Below are 18216 nucleotides of genomic sequence, written 5' to 3' on the forward strand. Positions count from 1 at the left end.
CCTAGCAATTTGATTTTACTTTTTTTTTTACCTTAGAGGTGTAACTACGCATTAATTGACACTATCTACAGAAGAACATTTCATTTAAAAGATAGTATAAAACATAAACCAGAAAAAACGATGAGACAACACCAGCATAATATATGCTATGCTGTTTTTATGTGTAGTTTGTTCTCATTTATTATGGAGTTTATTTTATTGTATGCAATTTATAATTTCAGCTCAGAATACAGTTTTTTTGACATATCAACATTTCCCTCAATAATGTAAGTTTTGAGATAACTTGCTCAGGTTTGCTTCTGCCCCCACTCTTTTTTTTTTTTTTCCCTCCTGCTTTTCCAATCACGTATGTCTCTTGGGATGGCTGTGCTTTTATACTTTTCAGAGGTAACTCTAAAAGAAGCGAAGGGGCTTGTATCAAGGGGAAGAAAAGAATCACTAGTCACCAAGACACAGGAGTTAAAATTGACATTAACCTTTAGGGAGAAATAATTATTTCCAGCTACCTAAGTTTTGTTTTGCTGACTATAGTAAAAGATCCCTTATTACTAAAAGGCACATTCAGGAAGACACTTCCATTACATTTATATAGTGTTCTATGCCTTTCTGAAGTAGCAATTTTACAGTACCAACAATGACTAACTACACACACATCCTTCCTAGTGAAAAGGAAATATACATACAATCTGTCTGTGGCTGAAGACAGTTCCAGAACATGAGCAGGACTGCTTTTCCCATTAGGAAAGACAAGAAAGAGGACATTTGCTTACAGTTTCTCTGTTTTAAAACCATACTGCCTAAATAATAAACTTAGCTTTAACCTAATTGTATAGAAATAATTTTAAACCTGAAGTATTTCTATTATAACAAAACACTGCTGCGTTGACGTAACAGTACACTGAAGTGAACAGGAGCCACACTGACCGATCAGCATCCGCATTGCACTAAAACCTTTGCCATCTCAGACAGAACTTTCAGCTCATGTTCAACTAGTTTTTACGAAGTCAAATTACGTAAAAAACAATTAAATGGGTTTGGGCAGAAAATCCCTCTGAAAGTAAACATATCTGATGACAAGAGATGACAGACCAATTTCTATCTACTAATTGCACTCTCAGTAAGTTTGCAGATGACACCAAACTAGGTGGGAGTGTTGATCTGCTTGAGGGTAGGAAGGCTCTACAGAGGGACCTGGACAGGCTGGATCGATGGGCCAAGGCTGACTGTATGAGGTTTAATAAGGCCAAGTGCCGGATCCTGCATTTTGGTCACAACAACCCCAAGCAACGCTACAGGCTTGGGGAAGAGTGGCTGGAAAGCTGCCCAGCAGAAAAGGACCTGGGGGTGCTGGTGGACGGCCAGCTTAACATGAGCCAGCAGTGTGCCCAGGTGGCCAAGAGGGCCAACGGCATTCTGGCTTGTGTCAGGAATAGCGTGGCCAGCAGGAGCAGGGAAGTGATGGTGCCTCTGTACTCAGCACTGGTGAGGCCTCACCTCGAGTACTGTGTTCAGTTCTGGGCCCCTCTGTACAAGAGGGACATTGAGGTGCTGGAGCGTGTCCAGAGGAGAGTGACCAGGCTGGTGAGGGGTCTGGAGACCAGGTCATACGAGGAGAGGCTGAGGGAGCTGGGCATGTTTACCTTGGAGAAGAGGAGGCTGAGGGGAGACCTCAGCCCTCTACAACCACCTAAAAGGGGGTTGTAGAGAGGTGGGTGTTGGCCTCTTCTCCCAGGTAAATAGTGACAGGACCAGAGGAAATGGTCTGAAGTTGCAGCAGGGGAGGTTTAGATTAGATATTATTAAAAATTACTTTACTGAAAGAGTAGTCAGGCACTGGAACAGCCTGCCCAGGGAGGTGGTTGAGTCACCTTCCCTAGAGGCGTTTAAGAAATGTCTAGATGTGGCACTTCAGGGCATGCTCTAGTGGCAGAGATTGTAGGGGTTGGGTTTGGTTTTGGTTTTGGTTTTTTTGTCTGTGTGTGTGGTTGGACTCGATGATCTCAAAGGTCCTTTCCAACCAACATAATAAGGCTACAATCTGACTTGACCTTTATAAAACAACAAAGGAATACCAGTGCCCCAGTGACAAACAAGTTTCCACTCCATTGAGACCCTTCACGAGAGCACTGTAGGAAAAAATTGTACATAGGAGTGGATTCACTAGTGACTCTAGTTATTCAGCTGAAGCACTAGGAAACCTCTGTTCCCAGTTTTTCACTGTTTTACAACAAAGCCTTAAGCTTCAACCAAAATTTGCTACAAAACCAAGTTTTGCCATGCATTCATGGGAAAAGCTACTGTGTCAGTAGTTAACATTTTCAGAACAGACTATTTTGTGAAATCTTCAAGACGGCATAATAACATTAGTTTGTCTTTGGAGGACTTCAGTTGTTTAAATTGCCTTCCAATTACATTAATACACAGCCCTAATTCTATCTCGTATTTGGAGAGTACCCCACAGATCACTGTGACCCTGACCACACGAACTTACTAAATCATACCAATGCCTGAGGGTCAACTCTAAATTAGCATTTGAATTTGGTCAAGCGTGTGCTTTTGAAGTGTCCCTCCTAATCACTCCCATGTAGCAAGCTTTGGTTCGTATCATGGAGGTTTTAGAAATACCTGATATCCTCCAACTGCCAACAGCATTCAGCCCACTGGACTTGATTAAAACTAGTCTCAAGTATAAGCACGGAGTGCAGACATTGGGCCTTCAGCATCGACTTCCTTCCTTTACAAATCTGCTCCTCTTGGCTGCATTACTTGCTAGCGTAGCCAGAACCTGAGGTGACCTGCTACTTTGCCACTGGGAAACAAAAGCAGCATCAATACTAAATAGCATTAACTTGCTTTAAACTATTATGTTACAGAGCTTTAGAGATATTTTACTACATTAAGGTAGTGTTTGACTTTATATCAGTACTAGAGACCATTTAAGAAAGTCACCAAAATGTGCAGAATTTTCTGAACCAGCAAGGTCGTTCTGCACTTTCCTGAAAATCAGTTTCACATCACCAATAAATAAGGAGGACGTTCTATTTATCTTACTCTTTAATCAAAACATCATTTCAAGTAACACCACCTTCTACTTTGTCTGACACAAAATGTAAATGGGCATCCAATGCTGCAGACATTTTCAGTCTTTCAAGTCATGAAACAGGTTCTGATAATCAGACATTTTTATTTATTTATTTATTTTTATGAACTGGATGCAGCGGTGCAATCAATTTATTTATTCAAACAAAGGTTTCACTTGAAACCTGTACAAAAACACATTAATGATAAATGTTGGTGTTATCTGCACTTGGAAAGTCACACTGAATTTTTGCCTAAATGGAGAATCAGAAGCAATGCCCTCGTTACCAGCAGACCACTATCCTTCATGCCTTGAATGCTGTATTAAAATTAAGTTAACAGAGAACATGGGAAGAGTCACTGCTACTTCACTTTATTGTAATTGAATGTTGAGTCAAAGAATCTCAAATTCTATCAGCTGCTGTTTAACAGGCTAGTTCTTCGTAAACACTTGAAAACAAATCTATCAACAAAACTGTGACAAGTAATCTCCACTTCTACTATCGGTCACAGGCAGGCGACAACAGAACCTACTTTCATTAGACTTAATATACTGGATTGGTGATGCTAGATATGTATACTGTACACTGTAATTGGAAGCATGACAAAACTGAGAAGACTGGCACTAATTTATGTACTGCTTCCTACTGCTGCCAGAAAAGGGTCAAGAACTTGTTGAAAAGCTACTTCATAACAACAAAGCCCACTAACTGCAGTTAGTTATAGCTTTAATATGTACTATTACACATTCAATTACATTATTTCCACAGGAGCAGCCAACGCATAGTTATTTTTTTCCATGCACTTTTACTGTGCTTCAGAAACATCTATTAAAATAGACAGATGCATGCTTGAAGTCTGAATCTTCTTTCCCTCACCTTGTGCATCTGTAAAACCATAATGATGACAGAAAAATGTGTGTGCAAATTGGGAATAATTCATCTATCATGCTAAGTTTCTGGAGGTGAGGGAGAGAAATTGTTTTCAGGAATGTCACATTAAACCATAAAAACAGAAGACCCAAAGCAACAAAGAGCCACACAGTAGCCATGCTCATCAGTATGGACCTGGGAAAAGTACAGCACATTCTAATGTAAAAAGCTAATGCTTAATAAAGTATTTCAGTATTTTTGATCATATTCCACTATCCTCTCCAGAAAAATATTTCCTTGATTTCCACAGCAGTAAATAACTTTATTTTGTTTCATGGAGGAATCTGACATATTGTAGGTTTTATTCTGTTCGTAACACAAGGGAGTTTTTGTAATAGTGAGGTCCTCTACAACAGCTAGATACAGGAGAAGACTTAGAAAGGTGGGGAGAGGTCCCATTGTCAACCACAGTCCACAAAAAGAAATGCTGAAGAGACAACCCAGGCATCTGCCTAAGGCACAGCTTCAGCAAAATTATCAAAATTCACCAAAAAATAAAATAAAAAAAAAAACCAAAAACTCTAAACCAACCCACACCCAAAAAAAACCCCACACCAAACAACAGCCCCCTCACAAAAAAAAAAAAAAAAAAAAAAAAAATCAAAGAAAGAAACCAAATCCTGAACAAACACATAAAAAACCCACAGAACACCTCCCCCAAAACAGTCCCCACATATTTGCCTCTGACTGTGGGAGGAGACATTAACTGCCAAGTAGAACTGCTGTTTCCTCCAGAAGCATTACGAAGACAGCTACCACTATATGGGATGTGTGGATAGAGTGCGGACACACATTATTTTTATATGATGTTCTGCTGGTTTTGACTGAGGTAGAACTAATTTTCTTCATAGTAGCTAGTGTGGGGCTATGTTTAGGATTTGTGCTGGAAACAGTGTAAATAATACAGGGATGGTTTAGTTGCCTCTGAGCAGTGCTTACACAGAGTCAAGGCTTTTTCTGCTTCTCACACCACCGCACCAGCGAGTAGGCTGGGGGTGCACAAGGAGTTGGGAGGAGACAGAGCCAGGACAGTTGACCCCAACTGACCAAAGGGATATTCCATACCATATGACGCCATGCTCAGCTTATAAAGGTGAAGGAGGAAAAGGGGGACATTTGGAGTGATGGCATTTGTCTTCCCAAGTAACCACTATGCCTGATGGAGCCCTGCTTTCCTGAATGCCTGCCTGCCAATGAGAAGTAGCAAACAAATTGTTTTGCTTTGCTTGCATGCATAGATTTTGCTTTACCTATTAAACGGACTTTATTTCAAACCACAAGTTTTCTCACTTTTACCCTTCCAGTTCTCTCCCTGCTCCTCCTGTGTGGGAGTGAGCAGGCAGCTGCATGGTGCTTAGTTGCTGGCTGGGGTTAAACCACGACATACATCTGCGAGACATACCTCTTACAAGGGCTTAGAAAATCACTTTAACAGCCACTCATTTTTGTTATGACTATAGCAATTTGAAAAACAACCTTGAGAGCTTCTTCTATAGTGGCACCTCAGTTAAAATAGGTTCTAAGACTCCTGTTAATGGCTTCGGATATTCAATAACACCTTAATTTAAGGCGTTACATTAACAGCATTTAAACAGTTCTTCTTTCAAACATTCACGAGCGTTAACTTACAACAGAACATACAGTTGAGGCAGATTCTGATCTGTGCCTTGTCAGAATTTTCTGTGGAATCCTGCTTTATGCAATTAATTACTGTATTTTTCACTACCTTCTTCTAGAATCTTAAGTTAGATCACAGCTCTTCTGTCCAGATCAAGTTGTAATGTTGTCACATACATGGAAAAACTTACAGAATTACAGATTTTTTTAAAATACTCAGAACAGATGCTGCTTAAAGCTAGTACCTCTGATCTCAACAAGACTCCAGCCTCTTTTTCTGCTTTCTTACTCTTTCCCATAAAGCTGCATTCCTTAGTAACTTTCTGACTTCTTATGAACCTACATACGCTGAAAATTTTAAGAGGCAATTACTGACAATTTGTTTTTGAAACCACATTATAGATATACTCCTTTTTCTATTTCAGTGGGTCTTTCAACAATGCAGAGGACCATAAAAGTACTGGTAACACCTTGCAAAGCCACACTGTTGTCTGCTAAACTCACTGTTAATCCCTCGTTCCATTAAATGTGAACTCATAAAAACCAAGGGCGCTGCTTTGTAAACAGAAAGAAAACATGAAGACATTCCAATCCAGAAGACTTTTACTTAACTGACTTCCAAAGTATTTTCAGCATGAAAGACTAAACTTTCCTATTTGCTCATTTTAGAGAAAATGTTCACCAGCAGAGCTCCTGTGCAAAGTTCTAATAACTTATCTTTTATAAAGTTACCAATCAATACAGGCACAGTTCTTCCTGATATAAGACATAATTTTTACATACAGACACTGTGAAAGTACTGCTGGATGACTGAAGGAACCATAAATCAGAGAGTTTTTAATCACTCACACTTTCTGAATTCTGTAATCTTGAACTGTATTACACGAATGATTGACTTCTGCAATCTTGCTGCATCTATACTATTTGATTTGTACGTACATAAACAGTTGGCACTGACAGCTGTCTGAGTCTATCCTGCAGCAGAATATTTCACCTCAGCAGAAAAACCTATCCATTTCAGGTGCATATGTTGCTTTTTAAAGATGAACATAAAGCCTGCAAGGCACATACCTTTTCGTAGTAAACTATTCCGTATTCTTTATCATCACACTTGACACAACGGAATTCAATCATCAGGTACATAAAATTAGAACTTCGTTTCTCCCTCTGAGAAGAGAAGCACCACAGATGTGTATCATATATTGAAGTGCAACTATCTTCAACGTTCTCAGTACAGCAATTACCCTACTTCCTTTGTGCTGTAACTGATAAATTAGATTATCAGTTTTTGCAGCAATTATTCAGTTAATCATTTCATAGCACTACTTGAGACCGTATCACCTTCTTCCTGACATTCTTGCTTCCTTACAATCACAACTCATGATAAACACCCACATGTAACAATCACATTGTTTTCATCAGTGGCTTGCAACCATGGACTAAAGTTCTGCAAAAAGCCAATGAAGAATAACCAGCTGACAGAGGAGGGCTTTTGTGTGCATTTGGGTTGGTTTCTTTTTTTTTCACATCATTAAACACAGTTACGCATGTCAGAGTCAAAAACTAGAGGACATGAAAAAAAAAAAAAATCACTCTTTCAGCTAGAACCATGAAAGAGACAAATTCAGCTTGGACCACAGAATTAGATTTGCAGATCATTGACTTTCAGGAGATTTGCTCATGTACGCATTTTTGAAATGCCTTCCGTAGGAAAAGTTCTTAGAATTTTAAAGTGTAGGTGGGAAACAAGAAAGAAGTCATACATAACCACCACCAGGAACATGTATCTAATGCCAAAAATAAGCCACCACCTCAATAACAAGCAACTCAATTTTGTTTCATGCGTTAATAGTGGACTGACTTTCCAGCAGAGGAAAAGTGGTTCTACATTTAAGGTACAGCTCTAGGAATCAGGAGTTTTTAGTTTTATGTATTTTTACAGAAAAGGAAGAGGGGGAAAAAAAAAAGGGTAGGCTGAGTATTAAAAAAATCAGCAGGGTTTATAAAAACACATATCTAAGTTAAAAAAGAATCTGATTCCCACAGGTCTAACTATAAATAAGAAAATAAAAATCTCAAAGCAAAAAGTAGAAAACAACAGAGTTCTGTTGTGCAAGATGAGTATAATCAGGTAACAGTTTGGGGGTGATCTTGCTTAATAAGTTTTAACACTTTGTTCAGATATTTAACTACCAGATTTATTTATTTAGAACCATAGAATTGTTAGGGTTGGAAGGAACCTTAAGGATCATCTAGTTCCAACCCCCCTACCATGGGTAGGGACATCTCCCACTAGATCAGGTTGCTCAGAGCCCCATCCAGCCTGGCCTTAAAAACTTCCAGCGATGGGGCTTCTACCACCTCTCTGGGCATCCTGTTCCAGTGACTCACCACCCTCATGGTGAAGAACTTCTTCCTAACGTCCAGTCTGAATCATCCCATCTCTAATTTTAATCCATTCCTTCTAGTCCTACCATTACCCAACATCCTAAAAAGTAACTCACCAGCTTTCTTGTGGGCCCCCTTAAGATACTGGTAGGCCACTAGAAGGTCTCCTCGGAGCCTTCTTTTCTCCAGACTGAACAACCCCAACTCTCTCAGTCTGTCCTCATAGGAGAGGTGCTCCAGCCCTCTGATCGTCCTTGTGGCCCTTCTCTGGACGCGTTCCAGCACGTCCATATCTCTCTTGAAGTAGGGGCTCCAGAATTGGACGCAGTACTCCAGGTGGGGTCTCACGAGAGTGGAGTACCCTCAACTTGCTGGCCACGCTTCTCCAGATGCAGCCCAGGATACGACTGGCTTTCCGGGCTGCTAGTGCACACTGGTGGCTCATGTTGAGCCTCTCGTCCACCAGCACCCCCAAGTCCTTTTCTTCAGGGCCGCTCTCAAGCCAGTCACTGCCCAGCCTGTATCGGTGCTTGGGTTTGCCCTGACCCAGATGGAGGACCCTGCACTTGGTCTTGTTGAACTCCTTGAGGCTGGCATAGGCCCACCTCTCCAGCCTGTCAAGGTCCCTCTGGATGGCATCTCTTCCCTCCAGCATGTCAGTCGCCCCACACAGCTTGGTGTCATCGGCAAACTTGCTGAGGGTGCACTCTATGCCACTGTCCATGTCACTGACGAAGATGTTAAACAAGACCAGTCCCAGTACTGATCCTTGAGGGACACCACTTGTCACTGGCCTCCACTTGGACATGGACCCATTGACAGTCACTCTTCGGGTGCAGCCATCAAGCCAGTTCTTTATCCATTGAATTGTCCATCGATCGAACCCATATTTTATCAGCTTGGAGACCATGATGTCATGCCGGACAGTGTCAAAGGCTTTGCTCAGGTCCAGGTAAGTGACATCAGTTGCCCTCCCCTTGTCTACTGATGTTGTGATCTTCTCATAAAAGGCCACTGCGTTTTAAATATTCATTCAAATCTTACAAGTATTTTTCCTCAGCACTCAAAATCAAAACTAATAAAGATGAACAGGTCTAAAACCAAGTAACAGTCCAAAAAGCTTCCCATCGCAATCCAATACCTAAAGTTAAGTTAGTCATACCTAACAGTATTTGTTCTAAGCTATTCCAAATTATTAATAAATTTTGTCTTCCATGATCAATTTCACTTGAAGCTGAAAACTGGTAAGACAGCTATCTATTCTGGTGGATGAGAAGCTGGACACGTGCTGGCAATATGTGCTCGCAGCCCAGAAAGTCAACCGCATCCTGGGCTGCATCAAAAGCAGCATGGCAGAAGGAGGGTATTCTGCCCCTCTGCGCTCACGAGACCCCACCTGCAGTGATGCGTCCGGCTCTGGGGCCCTCAGCACAGGAAAGACACAAACCTGTTGGAGCAGGTCCAGAGAAGGGCTAGAAGAATGAGGACCTCTCCTATGAGGAGAAGCTGGGACAGTTGGGGTTGTTCAGCCTGAAGAAGAGAAGGCTCCAGAGAGACCTTACTGTAGCCTTTCAGTACTTAAAAGGGACTGATAAGAAAGAAGGGGACAGATTTTTAATAAAGCCTGTGACAGGACAAGACGTAATTGTTTTAAACCAGAAGAGGGTAGATTCAGACTAGATATAAGGAAGAAATTTTTTATGATGAGGGTGGTGAAACACTGGCCCAGGTTGCCCAGGGAAGTTGTGGATGCCCCATCCCTGAAAACGTTCAAGGTCAAGTTGGACGGGGCTCTGAGCAACCTGAACTAGTTGAAGATGTCCTGGCTCACTGCAGGGGGCATTGAACTAGGTGACCATTAAAGGTCCAAACCAAATCATTCCATGATTCTCATTACTGCCAAAGTAAAATCAACTTTGGAAGTTTAAAAAACTATTCTTCCTTTTATCATATACACTGGCGGTTGAAGAAAAATAGGAAAAAAGTGCTCAGAGTTAGTCTCCTAAGCAAGCATAGGTTCCATATTAGCAAGATCCAAAAAAAGAATTTACAAATCTTAGGTACAATGACCTACCTCATTGATCATTTCTATTTCTCTAAAGGTCAGTCTATCCAGCCAGTCCACTTTCACCATGTGACCTTGCCGATGAGACTTGGTGAGCTGCATGAAAAAACACAATGATAACATTAAATTCCTCAGAGCAAGAAAAAATAATATCAAAGTTATAATTTAAAAGAGACACTACCATGAAATCAGGGGAAAAAAGGAACTGGAAAAAACACTTGTACAGTATACACAGTAGATTCTTGTAAACAGCTAAGCTACGACATAATTCTACTATCTAAAACACAAATCATAGCAAAGACCAAAACCATGTTATAAGCACACCAGCTTTGCATTTTTAACACATTAAAAACAGGAACATATTTTTTTAAGCAGCCACATAAAGATACTTCAGTTTTTGTTTTACTAAGTGACATATAGTAAAACTTACCAAGCCAAAAAAAACAGAAGATACTTCAAAAACTATCCAAATTGTATAATTCTGCCCTTGTTAATCTCACCTGAACAGGTTTTCAGATTGGGACTTACACATCGCAAAAGATCAGCTGAAGGCTTATGGCAAGTCACAGAGAGCTTGTCTCCCTTTCTTTTTTGTCATCTAAAAAGTAGTTCGGGTTTCACTCCTACATCTACATATTGCTGTAAAAATAGCAAGGAAGTAGAGTTGTTTAAAGGATTACCTAACAGTAGAAGAGTGGAAGAGAAGATAAGTAACATATGAGCCACAATACCTGTGGTTTCAGACGCACTGACACACAACAGTTTATGAAAAATTCAGCAGAAGACCCCGGGATGCAAAGCTATGACTTTTTCATCAGTAGCAATTTTACAAGCAACATTTATGTGTTTTGTAAAAGCATAACCATGTAGCATCTCAACAGGAAATAAGAGGCTTGCCATACTATCAATTATTTAAGGTAAAAGGATGCAACTCCTCCAGCAGCCAGTCATTGCTTTTATACAAATTCCCTATAATAATAAACACCACACACATACACACACAAACTCAGAAGCATGTCAAGAAAATAAAAAGTTATCTTTTAGATAGAGAAGAGGTCCTTTGGCAAGCTCTTCTCAGAAGTTACTTACTACCTGGAGGATTCTAATTTGGCCTCTGGTATCAGACATCAATCGGTACTGCCTATCCAATACGCAAACAGAAAAAACGAAAGGAAGCATAGCAAAGTCCACACAAACTCCTGTTGTATTTAATTAGTCCTACTCCTCTTACCTATATTTAAACATACCCTCACATACAATAGCATCAGGAGGCATTCAGCAACTGATGAGTAAGTCATAGAAAAACTGAAGCTGTTTGTACTCAAACAATGGCTATTCAGGAATGATAAATCACAAGAACCTCATCTGCTGTGTAAACAGCTGTGCAAGTAAACAGCTGTGCAAATGAAAGCTCTCATAGGCACACTACCCAAAAATCCTATTCACTTTGCTAGCATCTGATGTTAAAATGTTTTTATAAATGAACACAACAGAGTATCAGTGAAAACATACTCATCTTTCAGAAACTACTATCTCCCAAAACAGCTTTCAGAAGAGTAGATGGTGACAGTGATGTTACCAGATTTTTATTAGCCATTAACTAGAACTTTCAATTGGGATGTGAAAGGAGAATTCCCTTCTCTTCCTCAGAGGCTTTGAGCCCTCATCTCCCATATGTCAAAAGAACAGACCCAGGTATTTTGAGACTGAAACGTGCTACTTTATTTATATTTCTTGAGCTACGAAGCAGAGGGAGTGAAGGGAAGAGAAAAAAGCCACTGGATGCTGGTAGGGTATGGTCACATTTGCATAACAGAACTAACATGAAAGAGAATGCCTACACTCCAAAACCCTTTCTCAGAGACCCACTGCCTATATCACATAACCGTTTGATGAATTAAACAAGCCTTGATATTTAGTGTCTACAGAGCTTCCTTAGGCTAGCGTGGATTTATTCGACTATGATCAAGAAATGGGGCACCACCACTGGCAGAAAGTTTTAATGAGTTTTCTATTATAAAGTCAAGGTGAACTAGACTAATAAAAGATAGACCCTAAATGAAAGTTAGTTTATTGCTGCGATAAATCTCTAGATGAGAAAATGGACATATTTATAGCACTGGACCTATCTTGCACTTGGAGCTGTGCAAAGGCGAGGATGAAAACTTGGAGACCAAGATCAAGAAGAAAGTACACTGAGCAAGCGGATTGAGCCATTTGGCAAGACTGGGGTAAGGTTAGCTGAAGAATGAGAAGCTAGCATTTACTTATCAGTTACAGAAGTAGTTTTGATGGCAAAAATACACTCTGCCATCAAGCTGGGAGAAGAAAATGCTAATATACACACATATCTGTGAGCTTAAATGAATGAAACTTGTTAATTTTTCCAGTTCTACTAAAATCCTTTCTAACAGAGATACGTCATACACACCTGAACACTACACCAGACAGTCTTAAATCTAAAGGACGGCTACTGAATGAAACTAGACTGTCCTCACCAGTTACTGTTAGGAGCTGCTCTTACTGAACCTGATCGAATTTTGGCTTCAAGCATGTTCAAGGCACAACCGAATTTTCATTCTTTACAGAGAATTAGGATAAGTTTTTTACAATAGAATACTATGTATATTAAAAGGTACTTATATGTCCCCTTTTAAGAAATACTTCAGAAGCAAATGAGCGTGATTTAGTTTACTCATTTGTATAAATCCAGTGAAATACCTAAACAATCAAAAGAAGATAGCTTTCACATGAGAAAACAAGATCGGAAACCGGTCATCATTAAAGCCTGTCTTTGTTTCACTTCAGTGGAAGTGCAAGCTTTTCACATACATCTTAAAGGTTCTTGCTATTCCGTTACCTTTGCCAAGCGGCTCATTTGATCTTCAGAGACTGTGCTGCTGGTTCTCCCAGGAGTTTTGGTGGGCTCCGAGCCGTCAGCTTCTACATTGGGCCAGACTTTCAAATCATGCATTCCTTGACGAAACATACTGCAGGGAAAAAAAATGCAGAATTGCTTCAGTAAATTCAAAATAATACAGCTGTCAGGAACCAAAGTACAGCAGCAGCTACAAGAAAATGAAGTAGCTTCCTGTGCCAAACCTACAAACACGCACTGCCATGCATAATTTAACTGAACTGCAGAAGTACCTTGCACTTCATGCCCTCTACGGCCTTCGTTTTTATTGGCACAGAGTTTAGAAGAAAATGAGTAAGTCTGAGATAACTTATTTGGCAAGTGGGAGAAAAATGGGCAATTCCCAAAGTTAGTGGGGTGGTACAAACACAAACTGAGGACAGAGCTTGACCTTCATAGTTTTATTATTTGTAATGAAGCAGAAAGTATTCCTCTTGACTTGCAAATGATAATACTGACTTTTGTTCTGCCAGTCTGAGAATTCAACTAAAAAACTATCTAAGTTTCATTTGAAGGTGAACTGATATAAAGCAGCCTTCTGAGCTGCCAAATAAAAAGAAAAAAAAACAACACACACAAAAAACACGCCACCCACAACCCTCAACACACCATTTTCTCCATCTGTGCTTGAAATTGAATTGGTAATTGAAACTGCAATGAACTGAACTTTGCAGAGTAACTGACCACACCTTTTCTCTTGAAAACCCTGCTTCCCTTGCACATTTGTACTGATCTACCTATAACAGATGCTCCAAGAAATCAAGTGCATCACTTTTGTCAGTAAGAGTTGATCATTTAACTCTTAACAACTTCAGGTAAATACAACTGGAAGGAACACTTGAAGTCAACCATTAAAAATGAGGAATACCAACTAGAAGGACCATCTGACCTTGAATTTACACGTCACTTTGTGGAGTACTACTACAAGGGTTTCCATTTACAAGTAAATGTAAACTACAAAAAATTTCAAAATTATTTGTTGCTTTCTGTCCATTTACTTCCCCCAGGCCCCACATGCCGGAAACAAAATTAGATTTCATTTATAAATTATATCTTTTTTCCAGAAACTATGCTCTAATGCTTTTAAAACTACCAGCAGTCTTTGGGGCACAGTGCAACTGATCCAGTTCAATTTTCTGCCCTAAAACAATGTCAATGTCAAAGCAATATCTTCCACGACAGAGACACAACCTCTCTCTACAGTAATTTTCTGCACTGAAGCATCACTAGAAGAGCTTTCCTAACGCTAAACTAAACTTTTCCTGCACTTCAGTTAGCCTTATTACTTCTCATCCACAGACAAGACAAAAAAAGGCTATTTCTCCTCATTTTCCAATGCCACCTACATACTAGAAAAGCGTTCCTTTAGTCTTTTCTTCAGACTCACTTGTCTTTACTCCTCCAACACCACACCTCATGCTAGGCATTCAATGACACGGACTCCCTTAGACTCTCAGTAGTCAGCAACTTACCCAAAGTCAGTTATGTAGAACTGAACATATCCCTGTTGAGCAGTGGAGTATGGAGATGGAGGATACCATGTTCTCCCTGATGGGTGTACTTGTAAACTGTTTATATATTCAATGCTGTTGGCACATTTCACAAGCGCATCATGATGCTCAATCATGCAAAACTCAAAGGTTCACTATGAAACACAAATCTTTTCATCTGTTTTCCTGGGCAGCTGCTCCTCATTCTGTACCTGACTACAGTAAACTGCAAAAAGTACCAGTGCCCCGTGCTTTTCATTAAACTGCATCCTATTTTTTTTTACAGTTCGCTTTTCACTTAGTCAAGACCCTTTTGATGTATTTTCACCTTCTAGCACACTTGTAATCCTTCCCAGCTTAGTGTTACCATCCACAAATTTACTAAACCCACCCACTATTGGATCACAGATTACTAATTCTGAAAAATTCTCATTTACTGAGTTATACTTTATTTGTTATAAAAAATACTGCACTAACAGCCCAACTGCAAGCCAACTAAATAGCGCTGAGTAATCAGTACTGGCATCCATGCATTACAAAAGTATAAATAGGAAGTGATTTCAGGGTTTGCTACCTTAAAATCCAAGCTTACAGAGCTAAAAAAAAAAAAAAAAAAAAAATGCCTAAACTTTGGTGCTATACAAGAGAAGACTTTTTTTTTTACAACACAGTAGCATGTATGACGTTACACTCAGAAAGAAACAGCATAAATCATCTATGAATCTTCAAGCATGGAACTGTTCACCTGGTTTAAAAGAATTAAAAAAAAAAAATCTGTCACAACCACTGCTACCTTACTATTCACAAGTGAGCTTCATATCTGAACCACAGAAGAAAAAGAAGTATACCCATATTTTCCAAAGAGCGAGACCGTTGTTCCTCCCACAGGAACTGCTTTACCAGGTCCATATACATCCCAGATGGTCAGAGCCACCTGTGCATTGCGAGGCAAGTCTGGATACTTCACAGGCAGTTTCAGCCACTCATTCCAGCTGCAGAGAGACACTTTTAATTAATCATAAAGCTTTATAATTCAAGTTACTCTATTAGTTTATAGAACTCAGACTCTCCTTAGAATATGAATTTCTAAGGGCAGATGGACTATTTTCCTGTGGGCTTTAACTATTCAAATACTTGCCTTGAGCATGATTAGAAGGCTAGCGACCAAAGGAAAAACACTCTGGCTTCATCTCTGTCCAGTCATCAGGAAGAAAATGTGCTAGTCCAGGCCCCAGAAGTTATTTAAGCAGTAAGCCATACCCAAACACAAAAATAACATTTTTTATCACTTACCCATTACACGAAAAGGTTGGTTTTGTGCTGTCAGGGTAACACTTAATAACCATATACAGACTTGAAGAAACTTAAGTTATTTGAAGACAACAGAAAACAAATCTTTCTTACACACACACAAAAAAACCCCATACCAATTTATTTATATAACTTGATACCCCAGTAACCAACAGGAATATGAAATAAAAGGCAGTCACTTACTTCCACCTAGTGCTAAAAGCTTTGTAGGAAGTTCTAACCGGAAGAGCAAGAGGCTTCCCTTCTGCAAACACCTGACAAGTTACGTACAAGTCAGAGCAAGTTTCTTGATACAGTCCTGAGAACTTCAGCATTGGATCTTCTAAGAGAGCTTTGTAACTCTTCTGTTCTCTTTTCCCTTCCAGACTTCCTCTATGTGTGGAGGGGAAAGAAAAAAAAAAAAGGGGGGGGGGGGAGGGAGAGAAAAAATAATTAAACCAAAATATACTTTATCCGCAGTAAAAGTCCTATTCTACTTCCATAGCTTATATTCAGATTACCCAGTACTGAGGCTATCCTCACTTTGCGTGAAATCCAAATACTGTACAGGAACTCAGGATGTGAAATGATGAGCAAACACAGAATTTATTGCTATACTGATATAGGGGGGAAGAGCAGGGAAAGGAAGAATTACTTGCTTGTCTTTTCAATGGAGATAACTTCTCCAAGTACAAGCTGTAGATTGTCAGACAGCATCAAATGAGGTACGCTAAGCAGGACAAGAATGAGATGATATATGCTACTATTATTAAAAAACTAAAACAAATGGCTGGATTTGGATGCCACTCATCGCTCAAATCAACAACAAATCAAAGCTCAACTATGCAGCCTATTCAAATCAAACTTGATTAAAGCCCTGCAACAATTTGCAGAATGCTAGTGTTAGAGTAAATTGATGGAATTTCTCGGGCCTCAGCTATGCCACGATGAAAACAATCATGCATATTAAATATCTGACTACGGATGCACATGTGAAAACAAAAAAGGAACTGTGGTGGCAATGGGGAAGCATGCAAGATCAATCTCCCATCAAACAAAAATCTATTTGTACCACACAAAAAAACTACAGAGTAGATGAACAAGTTTCTTGCAAGAAAGTAGCACAGCACATTCCACGCCAATGTACACTGATACACATACACACAAAAAAATCTTAGTTTTGCTTTCGTTAGGCAGAATGAATTAGCGAAGAGGACACATACACCTAACTTCAGATTATCATCTTCCACTAAGAAGTTAAACAACCTCCGAATATGCTTTCCCAAGTTAGTTTTCCAAACAAAGTGCAATATGAAGTAGCAACATTAGACATACTACATTTTAAAACCAGCCACATCCCTCCTACACAAATGTAAACATCCCACTGCTGCGATGCAGAAAAATCAAAAAAAAATTTAAAAAAATGAACCAGCAAATACATCAGCGTGTGATAACATCAGCTTCAGCAAGAGTGCTTGCATACACCTGGTTAGGAACATACCTACGTGTTGCAGCACCTACAACAAAGGACCCGACGAAGAGCAACTTGCTTTCTAAGGAGCACGCAAACAAGTAGGAAAGTGCGTTGTCGCCAGTTTATCTCCCTCGCGTAACACCGAGGAGTGACACCAGCAGGTGACAGCTTACCAGAGACGTTAGCGCTGAGCTGACAGCCCATCTTTACCTCTTACAGGACCTAAGGCCACGAACATCTGGGAAGCGTTTAAAGCAAAGCTGGGAACCCCGGCCCTGCCGCCGCCGCGGCCCCGGGCCCGTCCCGCTCCGCGCTGACAGGGACGCGGCCCCGGGGGAAGCGAGCGGCGGCGGCGGCACCCAGGAGCTCCCGGAGCCGGTGAAGGCAGAACCGGGCTCCCGCGAGGAAGCCAGGCCTCGGGACCCAGCGCAGCTCCGGGGAGCGGGCGGGCGGCCCAGCCTCCCCCGAGCCTCTGGGGACCGGGCCGCTTCCCGCACACCGGCGGAGCAGGGGGACGCCGCAAGCCCCAACCCCCCTCCCACCCCCCAACTCACATCTTCAGCTGCACATTAATGTCCAGGTCACAGCTGTAAACATAATAAAGCTTCTCGGTCTCGCCCATAGTTGCTGCTGACGGCGCCCCGCCCGCCGCCGCAGCAGCGCCTGAACCCCTCCCCAACAACTGCGCGCGGGCATAAGCGTCCGGCCCCGCCGCCTGCGCCCCGCCGCGCACTGAGCATGCGCCCCCGCCGCCATCTCGCTTAAGGGAGGGAAGGAGCCGGAGGAGGCCACTGTGGCGGCCCTTTACCAAAATGTCCGCCAGCCTAAATCAGCTGAGGTGGGCGGGCCCAAGATGGTTGCGCCCACGACTCTCCCTCCCCACCATGGCTGCCGCCAGCTGCCACGGCACTCAAGATGGCCGCTTCCAGGAGAGGTATGGCAAGATGGCCGGTGCCCCAGCTGGG

At 41.1% G+C, this 18216-nt stretch overlaps 1 protein-coding gene across 5 annotated transcripts in view; it reads right to left on the reverse strand.

Moving 5' to 3' along the window:
* Positions 1-17979, reverse strand: part of PIK3C3 (phosphatidylinositol 3-kinase catalytic subunit type 3) — a 74523-nt gene extending 56544 nt beyond the window's left edge. For 3 of the 5 annotated variants that reach the window (XM_074569255.1, XM_074569253.1, XM_074569254.1), the window contains exons 1-6: positions 17806-17979; positions 15982-16170; positions 15336-15479; positions 12941-13070; positions 10090-10176; positions 6699-6794 (exon numbers count right to left, since the gene is read on the reverse strand). In XM_074569255.1, the coding sequence (XP_074425356.1) occupies positions 6699-6794; positions 10090-10176; positions 12941-13070; positions 15336-15479; positions 15982-16170; positions 17806-17873 (714 nt within the window). In that variant the 5' untranslated portion in view covers positions 17874-17979. Of the gene's footprint in view, positions 1-6698; positions 6795-10089; positions 10177-10608; positions 10713-12940; positions 13071-15335; positions 15480-15981; positions 16171-17424; positions 17553-17805 lie in introns of those variants that run through there. The other 2 variants (XM_074569256.1, XM_074569257.1) reach the window with 2 other exon arrangements.
* Between the last annotated feature and the right edge of the window lie 237 nt (positions 17980-18216).

The sequence above is a fragment of the Larus michahellis genome, chromosome Z (assembly GCF_964199755.1).
Source record: "Larus michahellis chromosome Z, bLarMic1.1, whole genome shotgun sequence".
Classification (NCBI taxonomy): Eukaryota; Metazoa; Chordata; class Aves; order Charadriiformes; family Laridae; genus Larus; species Larus michahellis.